Source organism: Pipra filicauda, unplaced genomic scaffold (genome assembly GCF_003945595.2).
Source record: "Pipra filicauda isolate LSUMZ 115617 unplaced genomic scaffold, ASM394559v2 scaffold14_size4853619_pilon, whole genome shotgun sequence".
In the NCBI taxonomy this organism is placed as follows: domain Eukaryota; kingdom Metazoa; phylum Chordata; class Aves; order Passeriformes; family Pipridae; genus Pipra; species Pipra filicauda.
Window position 1 is genome coordinate 2,636,739 of NW_024103985.1, and position 22,640 is coordinate 2,659,378.

Genomic DNA, 22,640 nt, shown 5'->3' on the forward strand with positions numbered 1-22,640 from the left:
AATTTTTGTTTATTAAAAATTTGTTCTCGGTTGTTGTTTTTAACCCCGACGGGTTCATTTCGATCCAGACGGACCAAGCACACACCCAACCCCTCCCCCGGAGCCGCCTCAGGCGGCCCCTCAGAACCCCCGTGCGGTGGAGGCGGGGCCTCCGCGTCGCTCCGCCCCCCGTGCTCCGCACTTTCGCCATACCCGTGCTCCCGCCCGCGCCGCCCTCGCCGAGCCCCGCGACCGTCGTCGTCGAACGCGCCGTGTTCTTTCCGGTGCTACGGAGCAAGCTGGGCTGTGTTTTCCCCCCGGATTTCACACCCGGGCTGCCGGAGCCTGCGGCGAATCTGCTGCTCGCGAGAGCCAGCCCGGCCCTGCCCCTGCGCCGCCAGCGGAAGCGGAAGCGCCGCCATTTTGTCTCGGGTGATGGCGGCAGTGGCGCTCCGGGGCTGGGGGGTTTAACGTGGGCCCGGCCCTGGCGGGGACTCGCTGCTTGGACAGTCGCTGTTCCTGCGAGCTGCCGCTGCCTCGCTGAGGCCCCCGGGGATGTACGGAGGGGCCGGAGGGTCTCGACGGACTTCGGAAGAAGCAGGCCCGCCGCCCCTAATGTTGTTGTCAGGCGGGGGAGCGGTGCCCGGGCCCCCCGGAGCAGGTGGAGGTGGAGGCGGGAATAGCCGTGTGGAGCTGCTGGTGTTCGGCTATGCCTGCAAGCTGTTTCGGGATGATGAGAAGGCTCAGTACCAGGAACAGGGGCGACACCTTATTCCTTGGATGGGAGACCCCAAGATCATGATCGATAGGTCGGTGTAACACAACCCCCCAGACTCTGCTGCGAGCCCTCCTCCTGTGATAGCCTCTTTCTGTTCCCCCCCTTGTGCTGTGGGCAGGTGAGGGCGGGGGATGAGCAGCGGGGATGTTCTTGGAGGGCAGCTCCCCCTGGAAAAGCGCTCCGGGGGCTGCTTTGGTGTCGCTGCAGGGCCCCCCCGGCAGCGGGAACTCGGCGTTCCCCGCTCCGGCGGCGCTGGAGGTTCCCGTCCGTGCGCGGTGGTCCCTGTGCCCCGCAGGGCGGAGCGGAGAGCGGGAATGGGCTGTTCCTTTTCAGTGCGGACCACAAACATTCTCAGCTTCTCACCTGGAGTCAGTCCAAGGGAGCCCGACTGCGTTGGGAATACCTTGCTAGGCACGCTGTGTGTTCTCTAGGTGAGAACAGTGCGGTGTGGGCAGTGCAGAGGTGTTTACCCACCTCGGAGCAAATGGGGGTGTCTTATTTCTCCTACATAATCTGGCTGCAGGCTGTTGGTGGGACACCCCAAAAGTAATTCTTGGCCTAATTACTTTTTCCTTGTGCCATGATTCACTGTATTAGTCAGAATGGAGTTGATTTTGGGTGCTTGCTGTTCAAATTTTATGTGAGAGGTGGCTTTTTTTTTTTTGTGGTTGTTCATGCAGTAGGTCCAGGTTCGTGGCCAGAGAGAGGAATAGAATCTGCCTTGATGTTCCTTCTGGTCTCTGAGTTGTTTCAGCAGTGCAGGGTGGGATTTAGAAATTAATTCATTCAGAAAGAGTTTTCTGGATGTTTTGCTGGAGAGAGGGAAGATAGGAGGTCAGGTTGGTTATATTTGAGTGGAGCACTGAAAGAATAATTTAAGAGTTGTGGCTGACCCTGAAAACCTCAGTGGGAAAGATGGAAGGATTTTGGTTTGAAAAGGATCACATGACATACTGTAGATATTTGTTCCCTCAATTTCATCATTGCTTTGGTGCTAGACTTGATTTTCTTGTTGTGACTTAAGAGCTGCATTTGGCTTGGAAAAATGTCAATAAGGGAAGGTCTTTCCACTCCCTTCCATTAGACTGGAGAAAAAAGAGGTGCCCTTGCACTGTTTTGGTGTCTGTACTGTTAATGATTTTTTTATCGTTGAAATTAGTTTGATAAATTGAAATAAGCACAAACACAGGAAAAAACAACCATAAGTGTTTGTAGCTGTGTTTCGTTCTCAGTTGCGTGAGAATGGAAGTGTTACGCTGTGCACCTGTGATCCAGATCACTTCTGTGACAGATCTCGTGGGTAGGTAGAGGCCGGTTTTGGGGTCCTGTGCAGCAGCAGCCCCGTTCCCAGGTGGCACAGAAATTGTAGGGAGCAAACACTGAGTATGTGCTTGTCAGTGCACAGGTACTGAAACACCTGAATAACGGACGTTTGTGAGTTAAGGCAGCTTGCAATTGCTAATCTTATAAACTCCTTTGGAAGCTTAGATTCCTTTTATCTCCAGCAGCAGGAAGTCTCCATTATCACCATTTTGAGAAAAGCACATTGCTATGAGAAGACTTGGGTTGAAGTTTACCTGTGGACAGAGCTTGATTAACCAGACCTGTGTGTTTCATTCACTTTTTTGCTACAAGAATATTTACTTTCTTTGTTTTTGGTCTAGCGAGTTGGCACAAGTCAAGAGTTGTGTGTGGGAAGACACCTCAGCGGAGTCGAGTTTACTGTCACTTTACTTTTCCAATCAGTTTCTCTTGCTGGTGCACAAACATTATCCCAGGGCAGTGCTTTTCCTGCAAACCAAACCGTTTCCTGGTAGACGGGAACTGTCCGTCATTGATCTCTGCCGGTTTTGCGGTGAAACCTCCTTAAATTGCATGTTTATGTTACTGTTCCTATGTATGTGTGTCTCTCTATCACATAACCCAGAACTTATTTCCTCAGCCAAATGGCTAGGGGCCGAGCCTAGCCATGATTTTACCTCCAATGGACGCAAGTTTCTATGGTGAAGATTTCTCCTGAGAGTTCGGGACTAGCAGAAAGAAGCGAGGAAATTTCGACCGTTTGGTTCTTACGGATAGGTATTTATGTACTCGGGTTTGTGTGAATGTAAGCTATTTGACTTTCCAGAAAAACGTATTTTGCAAGTGACATTGATTGGTTGGTTGAAGCACGTACGGTAAGAAGCTGTTAAGGAAATGGATCCCACTTAAAAAAAAAAAAAACTATTAAAGGATACCTTTTTGCCTTTAATTGTTAATAATTTATTAGTTTCTTTGAGAGGAATCTAGACTGTTAAATTTTCGATACTTGGCGACAAATGATTAGCAAAATTAATCGTAACTTCTAAAAAAGGCAGTTTGCGTTAACGTATAAGTATTTTTTTTTTTTTCATTTTTAATGGGTAAGTATTTTAAGTAGTCACATAAACCCAAGCCCTAAGTTCTTTGCATTGACCAGCTGTTTCATCCTGCAGGTATGATGGGCGTGGTCACCTGCATGACCTTTCTGAATACGATGCTGAATATTCCACGTGGAACAGAGATTATCAGTTGTCCGAAGAGGAGGCTAGAATAGAAGCCCTCTGTGATGAAGAGAGGTATTTAGCCTTGCATACGGACTTGCTTGAGGAGGAGGCAAGGCAAGGTATTTGCTCAAGGAAACTTCCTGGGTTTAGCACATGTTTAAAGAAATTATTATGAAATTAAATTTACTCCTAATTTTATACTCTCTTTTTCTGATGTTATCTTGACAGTACCCAGTGGATTCGAAAAGCGGGAGTCTTTGCCTATGTGAGAGGACCTCAGGATAGTTTAACTGTAGAGCCACACAGAAATTGCCCAGATTCTGAGGGCAGACTGGGATTTCAGACCCCCTCCCAAATGCCCCCAAATAAACACATTGTGCTTCTTTTTTAGTGTTGTATAAGTGAAATTCCGTGCTTTACGTGCATAATTGCATTAGAATGTCTTAATCCGCAGCCCGTGTCTCTTCCAGAAGAATTAAGTGGTCAGCATGTGTTACATGCTGTGTTTTTCTGTTCAGTTTTTAATGAAAGCTAAAATGATCAGGTGAAAGCTTTTCATTTTAAAACTAAAGTAAGAATTATTACTTCTATTTTTTTTTAATCAATTAGCTTCCAAATATGTTCTAATGTTGGCAATTGCATTTTTGTTCAAGAGGAGGAATATAAAAGACTGAGCGAAGCTTTGGCAGAGGATGGTACCTATAATGCAGTGGGATTCCGTTATGGCAGTGATTATTATGACCCTTCAGAACCCACTGAGGAGGAGGAGCATCAACCTGCAAAACAAAGAGGTAAGGGGTAAAAATAGCAAGGGTTAATTGAGAGGGAGGACACTGCACCTCTGTGTCTTGCAGTTGCAGGCTGAAAATATATGTGTCATTAAAATGCAATTAAAAATTCTCAAAGCATTTCATCAAAGTCTTTATGGGACTCTGTTACTGAGTTTTTGCAGACTTTGTTCTTGATGAGCTTAAATGTTTTCTGTTACAGCACAGTCAATACTGCAGCAGTCAGGGAATTTAATTCTGCTGTCTTGCAGATTCTTATGCAGAAAAAACTAGTAATTCCTCACATGGCTGTCTGTTGACACTGTGTTTCTTAGTCAAGAACGAAAATATAATTGTAAACAGAATAGTAATTAATAAGAATATATATATTTTAAGTTTAGATTTTGTCATCTTAATTATTAGAAATGAGTCTGTCTTCAACACAGTGTGCTCGCTCCATGACCTAAAAAGTACAGAATAAAGTTCTCACGTTCCCACCTCTAATTGCAGTAACTTTGTATTTTTAGCATGAAGCCTTAAGCAAACTTTCAATGGTTTTTGAACTATGTCTTAGTAAAGTGAGGATTGTTTAATTAACAGTTGGGTTGCCTAACTACATATTGATGTGTTACTGTGGTATGAGATGTGCTTTTCTTACCAAGGTGTGTGTGCTGCAATGCAGGATCATTTTAGATGCTAAAGTTTATTCAGGGCTTTTTGCTGCTGTGTGTGAGAGATTGTGTCAGGGCAGTGTCTGTGTTGCTTGCATTCCACAAAGGGTTTTTTTCTGTGCTCTGTCTGATGCTGAATTGCATTGTCTCTTCTGGGGTTTAATTCATTTGTTTTAGACTCCATCACCAAACAGTGTTAGCTGGAGCTGCTGCCAAAAGAAACACTCCCATTCTGATTTGTCTGCTTCTTCCTTCTTTCCTTGATGCTAAAATTTCTCTGTGCCTTTGGGGAGTTAAACTATTCAAGTTCATTAAAAAAAACAAACAAAAAACAACCTACCAGAAAGGAACCAAAAAGTCCCTTTGTTACATGGTTTGTGAGCAGTGATTGTTTTGACATCTCATGTGTGATGAGGCTGCTCTGCTGTGCCCAGAGTTCCTGTGGTCAGGTGTCCATGCACTTGGTCCTGTCTAGTTTGTAAGGGGAAACCTGGAATACAATTTCTCTTAAAGCCAATAGAATAGATAATACAGTAAGTTACTTTCTAAAGTAAACTTTTCAATTATTATAACAATTGTAAAGCAAAATATTTTCAGAGGGACGTTTCTGCTGTAGCAAATAACAGAACATTAAACAAATTGTTCCTTATAACCATATTTAAATGTCTTCAGTGCAAATGCTGGTTATAGTTGCATTTGATAAACTCCTTGAGTGCACATCCTTTTAGGCATACTTTATTTTAATAATTGTTTTTGACCTTATATATTTTCTTCTGTCGTTTCTTGTAGAAGCAGCTCAGACAGAAAATATAGAAGAAAATGAAGAACCTTTTGTTGCCCCTCCGGGACTGAATGTCCCCTCTGATGTGGAACTGGTATGTGTGTACATTTAATGCAGCTACACTTGTGCCAACTTTTGGGGAGCTGATGGTGCTCTACTGTTTGGTGACTGGGTTGGGGTTTTTTCCATTAACTTTACTGTGGTATATTTTAAATTATTCTAAAAGAGCGGCTTCATTTCAAATGTTCTTTCTTGAATTCTTGAGTTCTGTGAACGCTGTTGAATCTTCTTTTTTCTCATTGAAATGATTGCAGGGCTTGTACAGAGTGCATTTAGTATCACTTGTGATATTATTTTAGATAATGCAGAGAAAGGGCAGTTGTTCTTGGAATGGATTCTTGCCGAGATGTCAAGGCTGACATTCTGAACGTAAAGGACCATTAAACCAAAAGATTGCTTCTATTCAGGAGGTTTTCTCTGGATTCTTTTTAATTGAGTCCCAATCTGAAGGGGATAGGAATTGACCAAGTGTAAAGGCTGTGTTTGAAACTAGCCTAAGTGTGAAATAACTTGAAAGTATTAGCTTCCAGAAGTTTGTAGAAGTTCTTTCCTTGGTGTGATGTCACCAGAATTTGCTACATAATTTAAACTTAATTGCAACATGCGTATTTTTCTGCCTCCTGAAGTTTGCTGAACAGACACCTGCTTGAGTACAGTTCTAACCTTGAGGGTTTTCAATTTATATCAATTTTTATAGAAGATACTGGGAAGTCAAATAATATTCCTTTTTCTATAACTGTAGTCACAAAAGTGTTAATTTATATATGGGCTCAACTTGATATTCTCAGCTTGATAACCTTGGTCACTAAAGATTCAAAGCACTCTGCTAGAATAATAGTGAGCACAGGATATTTGTGTAAGAGTGTTTTTCTACTTCATTAGCTTTTAATTAAAAATATTTATCCTGTTGTGGTCTTTTTACATGAAATAAGAGCTATTTAACCAAACTAGTGTGCAATTTATTTTAATTTTACTTCCTCTTCTCTACAATCTATAATGCATTTCATTAGTGAGCTGCTTACCAACCTAGTTCTAAATTCAGGGAAGATTTTTATATGCTGCCTTTAAATAATGAGTTATACTTTAACCTTATAATAAGAACCTTGAGTTCTCAGAGAGAAGCTGCTTATTTTGCATTTGGATACTGTTTCCAAGCAGTAACTGGTGGTGAAAGAGGTGACAGACTGTTGGTTTCGACAGCTGCTTGGCTTGGGTTTTGTTCTGAAACTTAAGATATATTTTCTATGGGTGTTGCAGAATGCAGTGTGGGACTTACCAAAGTAATTTCCCAGGCAGTTATTGAACTCCAGTATATTCACATGAACAGAAAGCAAATGTAGGCATATTTGATTTTGAGTAAAAAAAAAAACCAGCAACCATCAAAATGTCTAGACAGCAGCTCTGAAAACAAGTCATATACTTGTATATGTATACAAGTGTATACTTGACCTTGCATTGGGAATTGTGAGAATTTGGTTTTTTACAAGCCTTGATTTGTTTTTGTTGTTCTAGTCATTCAGCTTTACCAGGGAACATATTCATTCTGTGTTTTTTATTTCAACTGCTGGGAGGAATAGAAGCCTGGTAAAGGTCACTTGTAAACTTTGAATCATTTTGGAGAGGAAGCTGCTTGGAACTAAGTTAAAATTTGAGAGTCAGCTTGCTAATGTGGAGACCTTGCTCACAGCCTCCAAGGTGCAGTTCAACAAAGACAGATATGAAATAACTTCTGTAATACAGAGCAATGCAAAATGCAAATATGTGATATTGAAGATGAGTCAGCACAACTGCATAAAAAGTCCAGAGGCTCTAGTGAGCTGGGGAATGTTCACTGTGTGGCAACTCCAAGTGCAGCAGTAATGTCCTTCTGCAACTTGGAATAGGAGAGCTGTGTCCAGGATGCAGGAGGTCTTCCACTGCTTCAGACTGTGATTATGGGCAGAGATGACTTTTTCACCAGTGCATTTTAAGAAGTCTATGGATGCTGTGAAAGTGGGCTGTGAGAGGAAATTATCAGTTAATAACTTCTGAGGAGAGATAGAAACAGAAAAACTTGATATATGGTGTGAAACTGATAATGCACAAATTGTTACCAGTTTATTAAAAACTTCATTGCCTCCAATTAAAATAATCTTTGTTAGGATTTTAAAGGGGCAAGTAAAACTTGTAACAATTAGTTATTTTACATGTTGGACATGTCCTGGTAGAGGATCCAGTTGTCTGAAAGCAGCCTTTAAAAATGGGCTGTTTGATAATATTCAGACTTCTTTCCCTACGTGGAGCACCGTGCTTCCAGTCTAATGAAAAACATTTTCTGAAGTTTGCAGCATAGTTCTGTATTTAAACCAATAAAATTGCAAAGCTAAAGCAAATCATTAGTGTGTCACTTCAGTCTTTATAGGCACGCAGAGTATGTGTTTCTACAGTTAGCAAGCACAAGACAAACAGCTGTCTGAGTATGAAATTAAAGACAGTGAATGATGTTCATTCATTCTTTAACTGTACTTTTGTTCTCTTCTCTTCTTGAGTTTGATATGGTAGTGCTCCCTTGATGGGATTTCAGGAGTGGAATGCATGGATGCTGTGTAACTTTATTAATTTTATTTTTTCTTTTATTGTTAAGGCGTTCAATGACTCTTTAGGGGAATGTGACAGCACATAGGAATTATAGTTCTTATGTTGGTCTTGAGAGACAACATGTTCCCTCCAAGCAAATGCAAAGTAACAAACTTCTCTAGTTAAGGAACAATATTTGCACACTCAGAGGTAACAGAATTAAGGAGAGCTCTGGGGATGAAGACCGTATATTGTGAGTCTTCAGATAACCTTGAGGTATTGTAACACCAAACTCACCCAGGATTTGTTCCCACTTCAGTTTGGTGTGCAATGGCAGAAATAGTTGTGCTGATGGAAGGAGAGGATCTTGCAAAAGGAACTGAACGAGCAGCTTGGGACTGCGTTGGTTATTTTGTAGTGCTGACGTGCTTTCACTAGTTGTGAGAGATCCTGAAACTTGATCTGCCAGAGAAAGCTGAGAAGGGCAGGGAGCTCCTGTTCTTTCTATTCCCTTTGGAGTTGTAACACACCGTTACAAGCTGCTTATGAAAACACAAATATATGACATTTCCCTCCCACAGCCGCCGACAGCGAAAATGCACGCGATCATCGAGCGGACGGCCAACTTCGTGTGCAAGCAGGGAGCGCAGTTCGAGATCATGCTGAAGGCCAAGCAGGCCCGCAACTCCCAGTTCGACTTCCTGCGCTTCGACCACTACCTCAACCCCTACTACAAGTTCATCCAGAAGGCCATGAAGGAGGGACGATACGCTGCCCCTTCCGAGAGCAAAGCGGACGAGAAGAAACGTGAGTTGTTGCTTTTCACAGCCTGGCTTCGGGCGGGGAGTCAGTGAAACGGCCGCTGGGGTCGGGGGTAAAGCAGCCACCTCTCTTTGGTGTTACCCCCAGCTGAGGTTGATGTGATGATTCAACACTTTGCTTAAATTGGAGGAGATTTTTTGAAAAGTTGCTGTTTTGGAAAGCTTTCAGCTATAGCAGCTGCTGTGATTTTGGAGGTTTTAAAAACTCGTAAAGCTCAAGCCCAACAGAAGGACTCAACACTTAAGTGTTAGTGTTACTGATGTCTGGCAATATCTTCTTGTATCTGTGTATTTGTGAATAAGCTGATTTATATAATTGAGGCTTCCTTAGGAATTCATGCTAGTGCTGTATCATCTTTCTCTCCTAATGCAAACTCATAGCAAACCCAGCTAAAATTCAGACATTGCTTTTGTTTAGACTCAAGAGTCAAATCTGAGGAAGATGATGATGATGACGACGACGATGATGGAAATTATCTGCATCCGAGTCTCTTTGCATCTAAAAAATGCAGTAGGCTTGAAGAACTCATGAAGGTACTTGACCGTAAAATTACTTTCTGTCTTGTAAAACAGCTGATTCATGGACACAAAAATTATAATATGCAGGTGTTCAGGTCTTTTATTGACAAAGGTTTGGGGTTTTTTTCAGACTGTAATTGAGGTCTGTTTTGATAGGCTTTTGAGTTATCTTTTCTCTAGTACATAAATTGTTATTTTTCCATTTGTAAGGAATTATATTTCTATTTTTGATGCCCTCTGGTATTGAGGGCATCACTCAAGGATTTATCCCACAGAACCTGTGTTGAAGCAGAAGAGATTAAGGTATTTAATGCCTTCTGTATATAAGCTGAGAATGTTTTCTTTTTAGATTTTAGTGAATAAAATGTTGACATGAAATAGGACTTTCAGCAAATAATATTTCACTAGAATTTACTACTCATTACATGTAAATTTTGCTGGATGTGTTAGTTATTTTTATTTTTTGAGTCTGGGCAGTGATGGAATAATGGGACTGACAGATGGTTGGATGTATTTGAGGCTTTTAGAGGAATGGCTGTGGTACTCCCTGATACTTAGACAAGGCAGGTTCTGTGGCTTATCCCAGCCATGGCAGTACATGGCTAACAGTAATAACCACTTTTTTTTTTATGTCATGCACTTCTGTTCACATGGAATTACTTTTGTTTTGTTTTCCACTAATTTTCAGAGATGTTGATTCTGATATGAGAGCTACAAAAAGATTAACTTCTTTTAGAAGTTTGCGCAGAATTATCCGTATCTATTAACTTACATAAATTTGCTTTCCCAAATATGTTGATGCTGTTATGCCTTAAATATGGACTTCCAGTTTTAATCTCTTTTTCTTTTTCTCCTCTGAAAACCTTTCCAGCCTCTGAAGGTGGTAGACCCTGATCACCCACTTGCAGCGCTGGTGCGCAAAGCCCAGTCAGATAATAACTCATCCACACCACAGTCGACAGACGGGGCAGCTGTGCAGACATCCCAGGCAGAATATTCCTCTGATTGTAAGTGCTTTGTGATTAGGCAGCTGCTGGAGTGTCTTGATGAATTGTGTGTGGATGCTGGTAGGAAGAGAATACGTTGGCTTCATGCTTGATCCTGTGTGTTTATTCTTCTTCAGTCTCCTGAGCCTTTGCAGGTGCATTCTTTATTACTTGTAACCTTCAGTACTTCTGCATTCTGTCCCTTACTCCACATATTTCTTAGTCAGCCTAAGAGCATTAGGCTCTTGAGCTCATGAGCCGCCTTCTATTTCTTTGTTTGTTTGTTTGTTTGTTTTACACAAGAGATCAGGTGCCGTTTCCTAGTGTGTGGTGTGAATCTGAATTCTCAATGGGTTTGTACTGATGCAATAACTTTTTTTCTAACTGGGTGTTTTTCTTCTAATCAGAACATTGTTCTTAAATGTGTCTTTTTGTAGCAACGGTGGCAGCCATGTATTACAGCTACTACATGCTCCCTGATGGCACCTATTGCCTGGCACCTCCACCTCCAGGAATAGATGTTGCCACCTACTACAGCACCTTGCCTGCAGGGGTGACTGTGTCCAGCACTACAGGGGTAGCAACAGTGCCTCCCCCCCCTGGCACCACACCTCCACCTCCCCCAGACACAAGTGACAGCAGCAGTGGGTTGACCTCCACCACAACATCTACAAGGTACCTTGTGCAGATTTTTTCATTGTTTGGAGGGCTCTTCCTGCACTTCAGTATGGAATATTTAGTATATGGAGTGTTCTGTTACTGAATCAAGTTTAAATGCATACAGAGAACAAACCTCTGTGTACTTTTTTTGTTGTTATTAAAGCAAGAGTCTGAAAGATATTTATGTTCTATTTATAAAAACCATTTACTCTTGATGTTTTCAGCACAATTGCTCCAGTGGTTGCCATTATACCTCCACCTCCAGATATCCAACCTGTCATTGATAAGCTGGCTGAGTATGTTGCTAGGAATGGGGTAAAATTTGAAACCAGTGTTCGTGCCAAGAATGATCTCAGGTAAGAGAAAATGTTATTTAAACTTGTATTTTAAAAGTTGACAGTTTTGTTTTTAAATATATTACCAGGGCATGTGGGTTTCAAGTAGAGAAGTACTGTCTTTTTTTTTTTAATTTGAAATTCAGGGACCTACTTAAAAGTAAGACCAAAGCATTATTGCCCAAATTCTCAAAAAAAACAACCTGTTGAAAATGTCTCTAGTAAGCATGCTCTGAATATGTATCCTCTGAAGTTTAGGCATAAATAAGAGTCCTTCCAAACATCTCATTTGCTAGAGAAAATTAGATGGCAAAGGATTGTTGGTATTCACTATGTTCATGTGCATTTTCAGATATGCAGTTTTCTTTTCACAGGTTTGAGTTCCTGCAGCCATGGCACCAGTATAATGCTTATTATGAATTTAAAAAACAGTTCTTCCTTCAAAAAGAGAGCAGTGACAACTGCCAGGTACATGTGTGTTTGTATATGCTTCTACTAAAAATGCAGTGAAAGTGAGAAAAGGCCTGGTTTATCTGTTGTGTTACCATGAGACATTTTAAAAATGGAACACTGAATTATGGAGAAATTGTTCAGTAAAGGATGTGAATACTTTTTTTGTTGATTTTTAGCTTTGTATGGCATTTAAATAAGGATATGTGAGGTGGTGTGGTGCTTAATTCTTTTTCAGTATAAGCCACTTCACTGTGGTTGCAATATAAAATGACCACCTGAAAATCTTTGGGCTTTCTATAAGAGGGAATGTATGCTTTGTGGAGGTTTAGAGCTTTGTAGGATTGTGATCAGCATTGTGCTGTCAGAAAGGGGAGGTCTGGCTTTTAACACCCACACCTTCTCATGTGCCTCATGGTTCTTTGTACAACAGTAGCACAGAGGCTGGACTAGTTTTCTGACGTGTTTTTTTTCTGAGGGAGGTTTTGTTAAGAGTCCTGTCATGACTGCAACAATGCTGGAGCTTCAGAATCTCACATGAGTTTCCTACTTGCTTTGCTTCTCCTAGTCCATGTTCTTAGAAGATGATAGCCAGCCTTGGCATCCATGTCTTTAACTGTTCTCGTGCTAGCTAATTAGATTGTTCTCTTACTGAAAAGAAAATTGCAAATAGTATCAGAACTACATTATCTGATGTTAACTTTTCATGGGAAAGAGCTATTTTTTTTTTAGGCCCTATGTCATTTGTCATCTCAAGGCTTAGATTGGGGAGCCTTAAACTGAAGAAGGTAGGCCTGTGGGTAAACTCCTCGGAATTGCTTTGTGGAAAATGAAGAAATTCAATACTCATTGCTGTTTGAAACACTTGTGTCTCATGTTTTGTTTTAATAGTGAAAAATGTTGTGAAAAAACTATTTTTAAAGATAAGCTGTGGTAAATATTATCTTACTCAGCTGATAAATTGCAAGCAAAATTGTCCTGTGCCACAATGTTGACTGTTATTCTAGAATGTCTTATTTGCAAACCAGTGGGTTGAATTCTTAATACTTAGATAATTAATAGGGACTTATTAACACTTATTGGGGGGGAAATTGTGCACTAACCAAAGCATAATAATAAAGGATTCATTTTAAATGTTCAAATGAGTACAGCTAAGAAGCACCAGAAGCTGACTTAAGTCCCTCGAGGTCAAGTGTAGCAATGCATATTTTTGTACTGCATGGCTTTGTAGATAATGCCATTCTCTTCATTTTTTTTAAATAATGATTCCAAGATTATCTTTATGCTTTAGCAATACATGTATAGGCAACTAATGCAATTGATGCTTCTCCTTTTGGCCATTAAAGTTAATAAGAAATTGTACTACTGGCCTCAGTAAATACACGATGAAGTCTTTGATTTCATTGTGTTTTTCCCCTTTGAGGATTTTACAGAAATTAGTTCTGTTGGTCAGGGAGTGGCTGCAGGGAAGATCTGCTCAATGCCTCAATTTCAACATCAAACATACTTAACAACAGGCAGTGGAATGCAACCAAACTATTTATTGAGAGGCACATTTCAATGTTAAATTACTTAATGTCATCACCTGACTCACCATGTAAATATTTTGAATGTTCTGTAATATCCATCTTGAAATTTTTATACTGTGAGTTCAGAGATGGTCCTGAATGATTCAGTCATGTAATAGCACAACCAGGAATTCTTTACTCCCTTGAGAAATCTCAGCACATCTGCACTGTATCAAAAAACACTGCTAGGCCCAATGTTCTTCAGCAAGGTGTTGGAACAAATCAACCCATGTTGACCCCTGTAAAACTTGATTCTGTTGAAGAAGTTATCATGCAATTGTACATTAGGAAAAACATGTTGTAAGCTTGTATTTTGTCCCTGGGAATCAACATTAATGGGTTTGGTCTGGGACCCTGAAGGTCAAGACCTTAAAGAATATACTTTGGGAAAAAAAGGATATGCTTTTAGGGTCTAATTTTAAAAATATAGTTTTTAAAGCGGTTTTTGGCAATAGTGTATCAGCTGAAGAACATTTTCTTTGCTGTAAAATAACATGTTCTTACAGTAGGTCTGTAGATTTTACAGCCCACAGTGGGTTTACATGAGGCAGACTTACGGTCATGAGTGCTCAGTGCTATAAAAATAGCTGTTATGTGATTAGCTGATAATGTGATTTTTGAAATGGCTGGCAAAACTGCAGCTCCACAGACGCTGCATTAATTATTTCATAACCACCCAGTTAGTAATTCTGCACATTTCTTTTGAAAAGGGAGTATCTTCCTCTGAAGATGTTCCAGCAGACACTGCCAGCGATACACCAAGCGAGACTCAGTTTGCAGATGAACATGCACCTGAAGATGCATCTGAGCCAAGCTCTAAAGGGGTTCCAGGAACTAAAAAGGATGTTCCTCCTCCTAAAGCTGTCAGTGATGGCAAACTGGTGAAAGGTATGTTAACATGATTTGTTGGGCGTGAAAGTATTTGTTAACAGGTACATAAGGAAAAAAAAAGAAGGTGGGAGAGAGGAAAAGAATTTCATCATGCGAAAAATACATTTGCACCGAAGGCATCAAAAAGGGACTGAAAGAAGTAATTTGATTGCTTTCATATTTCTTTCTTATCAGACTATCAGGTGTTTATGGGCTGACAGAATAAATGGTTTTACTTCGGTTTTGTGCTAAGTTGAAGGCTTTCATCACTGACCCCAGCAGAATCTTATTTTTGTCATTTTGAACTTGACAGTTACAAGCTCTGTGCAAGAAAGAAGTCATTTGTTCTGAATAAAAGCAGTGGTCTGATTTGAAAGCATACATATGGAGGAAGTAGTTTAGGCTTGTTGCTCAGTCTTCCTGTGTTGGACATTAGTCATGCTGGAAAAAAAGACCCCTTTTCATGTCTCAGTGGAATGTTTTTCCTCTTGTAGTCGTAGCAGCAGGGGGACAGAAGGGGAAGATCTTTCTGGAAGCCAGTCAAACAAAGTCAGCTAACACACTGTTAGTGCCCTGAGTGGAGATTATTTGTATCTGGGAACTGATTTCCTGGCCTATCAGGAAAAGATACCTTAAAAATTCTCCTTTTTTGCAGTAAAAACTAGAAATTTAAATTTTTAAACTAGAACTGAAAGCCATTGGAAAAAAAAAAAAGAAACAGAAAACCCACTCCTGACCTGTGTTTCCATGGATGGAAGCTGCCTTCCTGCCACCTCACTTAGTTGCTCATAAGTTTATCTGCATCCTGTGGTCCCTTGGAATTCTTCTCTCTTCCTGCTTCTCACTGCACTCCCGTTCCCTCCAGGGCCTGCAGGCTCCAGGCTCTTTGCTGTGGTTTCCTCACTGTCCTTATTCTGCCCTTTCTTCCCTGGGCAGCTTGAGAAGCTTTCTTGGGGAAGGAGCAATCCTCTCTGTCTTCTGAGGTGCTTTGTTAAGGGAACACAATGTTCACTAGAAAATGGTATTGTTTCTTGTTGTGTTATTAATAAATGGCAAACTGGAGCCTGTGCTTTCATAAGAGTAATCTGCTCAAATTCGGATGATGGAATATAACCAGTGAGAGTCATTTCATGACAATCTCATTCCTATAAATATTTATTTTCATTTCCTTTAATATGGTACAAATATCACTTTATTGTAACCTAAATACTGTACTTGGCTGCAAGACAGACATAACATTGGCACTAGATTTTTCTTCTGCCTCTGAGGAAGTAAAATCTCGTTTTAGGATTTGTTTTGTCACGTGAAAAAGTTGGAAAATCACTGTTATCACTTCTCTTGGAATGCTTGAGTACTCTGTTTCTGAGCATATTTCCTGAACCCAGAATTACCAGAATCAAAGCGTGTATTTTATAAACCTTGGTATGTCATTTAATTACTATATTTAAATCTTATAGGATATATATGCCAAAGGCATCCTGAGGAAGATATACATTGCAGCAGACCATATGGTAGTAGGTTGCTTTGCTTGACATGTGTGAGAAATTCCATTCTTTATTCCCTGAAGTTTCATGTTGGATAAATGGGTTAGAAATTAATGCTGTATTTTTTTTCAGGTCTTTACACGACAAAGGAAGTTTCCAACCTTTATTTAAAAACAAATTTGTTCAAAAAAAAACCCGGTTGTGTTGCCTAATGATGTGTGAAATCTCACCCATTCATTCACAGCATCGTTTGCTCCAATAAGCTTTGCAATCAAGGCCAAAGAAAACGACCTTCTTCCTTTGGAGAAAAACCGTGTTAAATTAGATGATGACAGTGATGAGGAGGAGGAGGAGGGAAAGGAAGGCCAAGAGAATGCTAACAGTGCTTCAAACCATACTCCAGCAGTTACCACACCTTGTGCTGCTCCGGAAGAGAAAAAACCTCAACTTACACAGGAGGAGTTGGAAGCTAAACAAGGTATTCCATGTGGCACTGAAAACTAAAATGAAGCTTTGAGCCCTTCAGGGAAACTGCACAACTGTCATGTGAATGTGTGACATTTTAGTGTGTTGAATCTTTTCTGTGTCACGTTAACAGGAATCAGAATTCTTTTCTTTTACCACAGTTTGCTTCTTATTGTTAAGAATCGAATCTTCATTGGTTGCTCAGCAAAAATCAAACTTTTAATGGACTGCTGTCAAGTGCTTTGCCCTAAAGCCTGATCTTTCTGAATTTTTTTTTTTGTTTTCCATTACAACCTTCAGTAAAACACTAACCTTTTGGTTCCCAGATTGCATTAACAGAGCCAAGCAAAGGCATATCTGTTTCTCATTTTCTTCAGAGAACAATGAATTGCTTCAAGCTATTTTTCAGTTATATAGCACTCCCATATAGACTAATATCACCTAGTTGATGTTTTGTTACTCTTATAATGCAATGCCATTAAGTCTTCGTGTGGGTTTTTCTTGTTACTAGGAAAGGACAGAAGGGTATGCTGTGTGAATTTGAATGAAAAGATATTTTAAAAGAATCAAATTGCCCCCATTCCTCCCCAGGGCCTATCATTTGGGGTTTTTTTTTAAGTTGAAAAGTTTTTACTTCCCCTGTACTGCTTTTCATCTAGCAAATGATATATCTGTGAATTAAGATGCTTGGAATTTCCTAATTTCAATCTGATATATCTTTATCATGTCACTGAATGGATGTATTAGAAAGGCTTGAGAATGACTGGAGAGGCTGTTTGCTGGTTTGTGATATTTTTGTATGTTTTTATTTCAAGGAAAGCCAAGTTCCCTCAGAATTACTTACTGCTTAATTGTCTTTCTTAGCAAAGCAGAAACTAGAGGACAGATTAGCAGCTGCTGCAAGGGAGAAGCTTGCACAGGCCTCCAAAGAATCCAAGGAGAAGCAGCTACAAGCAGAGCGCAAAAGGAAAGCTGCACTGTTCTTACAGACCCTGAAAAACCCTCTGGCAGAGGCAGAAACTGAGAAAATGGAAGAGAATTCCTTCAGTAATGAGGTAAGCAGGAAATAAATTTCTCTTTTCCATAAAAAGCTGTCAGAAAACTTACCTCTGGAGTGTGAATCTGACAGCGTGTTATGGATTTGACTGAAGAGATGGAAGGTTTTCGAAATGGGGAGAAATTTGAATTTTAAACACTGTTAATCTTTTTCAGTTATCTTACATATGTCATCTGTCATTAAAGAACTGGTAGAAAAATGTGCTGCACAAATTCTGAGGTCAGTTAGCCAGGTACAGAAAGGAAAAGGACCTTCCACGTTTAAACTCTGTACTAGTGGTCCATCTATTAGAGTGCTCACCTTTCAAGAGTGTTGGGATATCAGTTGTGATGCTTATTTAATGTGTATATTGATGAGTTTGATGCATGTTGCAAATTCAAACACTGTTGGGAAGTAGAACCTCAGTTTCCTGGGTTTGGAATTACATTGCTTCCAGGAAAGGCAGTAAAACAAAGAATCCAGTTGCACTAATCAAGTCAAATGTCATTTCTGGATACAGATAGAAAACTTTAGATATTGATTGTGACAGACTGGTTACAAGAACAAATGACATGGCTTTCCATCATTTTCTTTCCCACAGAAAGAATTCCAGTACCTAACAAATAATTAATTGCCCAGTTCTCAATTTTTTTCTTCTTTTCCCAAATAAATCATGGATTAGCCATGAAAACACTTCCAAGAGAACAACTGAAAGGGACATACCTGCAGTTTAGCTGATCCTTAACAGCACAGAGTAGCAGATGTAAGAATTATATGTGGTCACATCCCAAAAGAGATCTGCTTTGGGTTTCTCATTGCTACTGCTGACCAGTTTTCCCTGGCACAGGTGTTCAGTACTTCTTCTCAGTTATATATTGAAGACTGAATGCAAAGAGACAATGACAATGCAAAACTCCCCAGACTCACAGTTCTACTCTCCTTCTCAAGGGAATTTGTCAAGGACAGATATTTCTAAGCTAAGGTTCTTTTGATATTTTTCTTTAAGAGAATGCCTGAAATAACCAGTGACAGCTGACTCTTTTTCAGTAGAGCAGATGAATGTTCTTGCTCACATCTGAACTTACTGAAGTTCTGAGCTGAACTTACTAAAAAGCAAGTGAACTTCTCAACAAAAACCCACTCCCTATCCCACTTCTCAGTAAGCTGATTTTCTAGAAACTTCTTTTTCCATCTCCTGCATATGTACAGTTTCAGAGAAGGCATCTTTTTCTTACACAAAAAATTTCAGTGTACTTGATAATTTTAAAATAACCTGTTTCACTGCTTCTTACCAATAGAAATGGTTTGGAAGTGCTTTCTTTATTGAAGGGTTTATTTAGAATTTCAGTTATTTGTTTGAATGTTTCTGGTGTGACCTTGCTTTTTCAAAATAAAATTGGCTGTTGCATTGGGAATGCTAGTACTGTTTTAATAAACAGTCCAAAATGCCATCCTGTCTTTGGAAGTAATATTCCTGCTAAGTGTGGTTTGCTTAGTGGCATGCTTATGTAGATATATGCATATAGATTTTTGCATATAAAAGCTTATTTTGGAACGTGAATGTTTTTTTTCAAGCTGTCGTTCCATTTGCCATATTTGAAAAAGTTTCCATCTCCATTCATTCCAAATAATCTGCCTTTTGCTCTCCTTGCCTGCTTTTGCCTATTTGTAACAGCCCATTTGAGTTAAGAAATTGTGTTGGTGAAAGATGAGTGAAATCATATTGCAGACTTGTTAACCTCTCTTTTATATACCCTGAGAATCCAGAAAGCAGCATCATGATGTCTAAATCAGCTTGTAAATAAATACATACCACTGGTTTGGTTTTTTTAAGCTTTTTCAGTTGTGTTTCAGAAACAAGATGCATTTGAAAACACTCACTGCAAAAGTAACAAGAGGGTGACTGCAGTGGCTGTAATAAAAAGGAAGTATGGTAAAAAGGCAAGAGAGAAAGACATGTAAAATTAGTTTTGTAGTTTGGCCAGTGGAACTAGTTGGGGAAATTAAATCAGAAAATTAATTAGTCTGAAAACGAAGGGAAAAATTAAATATTTGCATCCACCGAAGATGTCACTTATTGTGTTTCATCTCCTGTTTTGGGGGAAGGAACATCCAATGAGGAGTCTAGGAAAGAAAAGATTGATATGCACTGGTCTTAGAGTTAATGTAGTGGTGTGATTTTTGTAGCTTAAAACGTGTCTCAGAAACTGAGTAATGACTGGGATGTATAATAAAGAGTGAAGGGGAGTTGAGAATGTCCATGGGAGGTGCATTTTTTCCATGACACTGCCCCAGCCTAATAGCTGTATAAAAACTAGTAATGCTCTTTATGTGTACACACAGTGTACATTTGTGCTGAGAATCCGTTTATCACACTGTGCAGAAATGCATTAAATGTGCAAAGCTTTTGTGACCTCTCTGGGCTTTTCCTGATACCTTGTATCTCATGAAAGAAAGGCTGGTACTGAGTATACATTATATCTTTGAATCCAATCGATTCTTCTAACTGCAGGTAAAGGACAGTCAATACCATAGAACAGAGCACTTTTAAGCTGGTTTGGCTTCAGCTGAATCTTAAAAATAGTCACTTCTACGTTTTCCATAGCTGAATTATTTCTTTTATATGGTTTTCTGTTTTTCTTTAAGTGAAATGAAGCAAGAGAAAGAAACAAAAAGGCTGAAAAATGAGCTGGAGCAGTGAAGCAGCACAGCTTTTCACAAATGGCTCCTCACTGTTCTTGCATGCATTATTACAACAGTACAGTGGTGCAGAATATTTCCTCAAACCAGTAGTTGGAAAACGTGGAGCTGAGCTCAGTTTCCACAGCTGATCAGCTCCCAGTGACCTTGTGCTTGGTGAAGTCTGTGCCCTTTTTCAGGACGTGGGTAAACAGCGACCGGGTGACATTTCCCTTCTTGTGTTTACATGTATAATTCAGGTACACTCTTCTGGAACAAGAAAATCACACCAAGTGGCACATCTGTCAGTGTCACTAAAGAGGAGCTGCTGTCATTCTGCAGTGAGAGCAGGTTCCTCGTCCTACAACACAAGCAACTTGTAGTTTCAACATCTGCAGTTCTAGACATGCCAAGCTGGAGCCCTCCAGGTTGTCTGGAGTGCTGCATTGAACTGCTTTTTTTCATTTAAAAGCAAATAAAGGAAGGGGTTTCATAATCTGAAACGCAAATCTTATTCAAAATGATTAAAAATAATTGAAATTTTAAAAACTATAAGATTATATTTGTATGTCCTTGGTAGTAGGCCTTGGTATGGATTATTCTGCTAATCTCTCATATTTTATCCTACGTCAGAAATGTTTTAGGGCTGATGGTGCTTTGATAGGCATGTCAAAGACAGTTGGTTATACCCAAACTGTTCCCTGTATAAACCTTGGTGTCCAGTTTAAACAAGAAGAGAAATCCACAGTCATGATGCTGCAAAACCAGACAAGCACATGATTTGGAAGTGACATTATTTTAATGGCTTGTCCCAAATGTCATCTGTTGTCGTGCCTCTGAATATAAAGATTCTGTGGCACAAAGCAAAACTTTTCCTTCTTTTGCCTCTTTCATCTTCTCTGTTTTGAAGCCCTGTTTTATCATTTGTTTCTTTAGATGGCTTGTCCTTACTTTTGTCCTGTATGTAACAATTCTTTTTTTTCCTGTGGAAAGTAGTCTGTTTACGAGTGAAATAGAAGTGTGCCATGTTTAAAAATGAGATGCTCTTCTAGTTTTGTCAAGCATAACAAGGTAATCAACCACTGCAGACAGTGCATGTCTTTCACACTGATTGCTGTAGTTGATCCTACTTTTTTAGCAGTGGACTGCAGATACTGCTGCATTCCTCTTTTTGGAAAAATAATGTGAACACCATTCTATGTTTGCCTATTTTCTTTATGTTAATTTTGGAGCAAAATGTAGTTGTCTAATGAAAACCATCCAGTAAGTAGTTAAAGAAAAAATGCTTTAGAATATTTCAGAGCCATTCACTTCTTTACCTTTTTTTTTCAGAGTCTATAGGTATCTATATCTTCTTTTTAGCATGAGAGGGGAAGATGAATTTGTTTGCTTGTAAATCTGTCTGTCCTTTTGAAAAAGCAAGATAAAGGAAAAACATAAAATGTCACATACTAATTTGGCATTTGGGGGATGGATAACTTGATGGCATTTGGAAATTCTTTTTTATTGCAATAACCAAAAACTGCATGAGAGTTGTAATTCCTCATAGAATAAATTCTTTAATCATAATTTAACAGGGAGAAAAAAGGTAAATATCAGGATCTGCCATTTTAATTAAGATAGGTGAGGAGTTAAGAATGTTTATGTGTTGATTTTTAGTCTTCAAAGTACTCAAGATACAAAGACATATTGATCCATATAGCAAACTGATTCACAGCCACTAATTTCTTTGCAGTTGGCCCTTCGAAACTGAGGATGCCAAATTTTGTCTGCTTTTGAAGACCTTACCATGGTCAGTGTACTGTCAGTAGCTGGGTTTCAGTGCAGCACCTTAACCCTGGTGAAACTGTTGAGTCTTTGGGTATTGAATTTGTTCTATAGGAAATATTTTTATCTCTTCTGTTTAATAATCTTGGGCCAGTTTATTGAGACTAGAACTGACAAACGTCTAAAAAGATGTAATTGCTTACTTTATTGCACAGAGCAATAAATACAAAATATAATACACTCCTATTTCTGATGGACAGTAGCTTATTAATTCTCAGTCAGGGAATACTTCACCATAAGCTTTGAGGAACCTGCAGTAAAAAAAGATACAGTGGTAGAAAAGAATCTGGAGTTTTTTCAGATTTTATTGAAGTAAAAGAATTGTTGATTAACTCTTTCAGTGCTGATCTAATATAGGATTCAAATTACTGGAAAAGAAATATTAGCCAATTATAGAAGTGTTAGTAACGTTATCGACAATGCTCTTTGCCAGTTGGTTTTGTTTGAACATACTAGTGTTTTGTTCTGTTGCAATGAGCACATTTTGGTTCACTTCTAATTTTGGCTTTGTGTATTGATTAAGTAGTGTAACCCCAGAATAACTAATGTATGTTCTGGGCTTATGAATACTGCAAATATGCAAATGACTTGTAATGAACCGAAGTGCTCGTTTCTGTTCTCATATAGCTATAAATTCTCCTTATTATAGAGCTCTTTCCTAACCTATTCCTGCTAAACAAGAGTTGTTGAATCATCTTTTAGCATTATTTTAGTTAGACTTGCTTCAGTCATGCAAATAAAATGCTGAAGAACAACTCTGCCAGTGAATTTGTCTGTCACTGTAGCATTTAGTAATGGCCAAAAAAATGTGCTGTTGCCCAAA

At 39.5% G+C, this 22,640-nt stretch overlaps 1 protein-coding gene across 3 annotated transcripts in view; it reads left to right on the top strand.

Annotated features, from left to right (window-relative positions):
- The first annotated feature begins 421 nt into the window (after positions 1-421).
- LOC113994230 (splicing factor SWAP) overlaps positions 422-22,640 on the top strand; it is a 30,026-nt gene continuing 7,807 nt past the window's right edge. The window contains exons 1-13 of one of the 3 annotated variants that reach the window (XM_027733034.2): positions 422-788; positions 3,232-3,401; positions 3,936-4,073; positions 5,510-5,595; positions 8,699-8,924; positions 9,357-9,472; positions 10,329-10,464; positions 10,881-11,118; positions 11,328-11,459; positions 11,813-11,906; positions 14,167-14,344; positions 16,055-16,288; positions 17,140-17,330. In XM_027733034.2, the coding sequence (XP_027588835.1) occupies positions 535-788; positions 3,232-3,401; positions 3,936-4,073; positions 5,510-5,595; positions 8,699-8,924; positions 9,357-9,472; positions 10,329-10,464; positions 10,881-11,118; positions 11,328-11,459; positions 11,813-11,906; positions 14,167-14,344; positions 16,055-16,288; positions 17,140-17,330 (2,193 nt within the window). In that variant the 5' untranslated portion in view covers positions 422-534. Of the gene's footprint in view, positions 3,402-3,935; positions 4,074-5,509; positions 5,596-8,698; positions 8,925-9,356; positions 9,473-10,328; positions 10,465-10,880; positions 11,119-11,327; positions 11,460-11,812; positions 11,907-14,166; positions 14,345-16,054; positions 16,289-17,139; positions 17,331-22,640 lie in introns of all 3 variants that reach the window. The other 2 variants (XM_027733036.2, XM_039378886.1) reach the window with 2 other exon arrangements.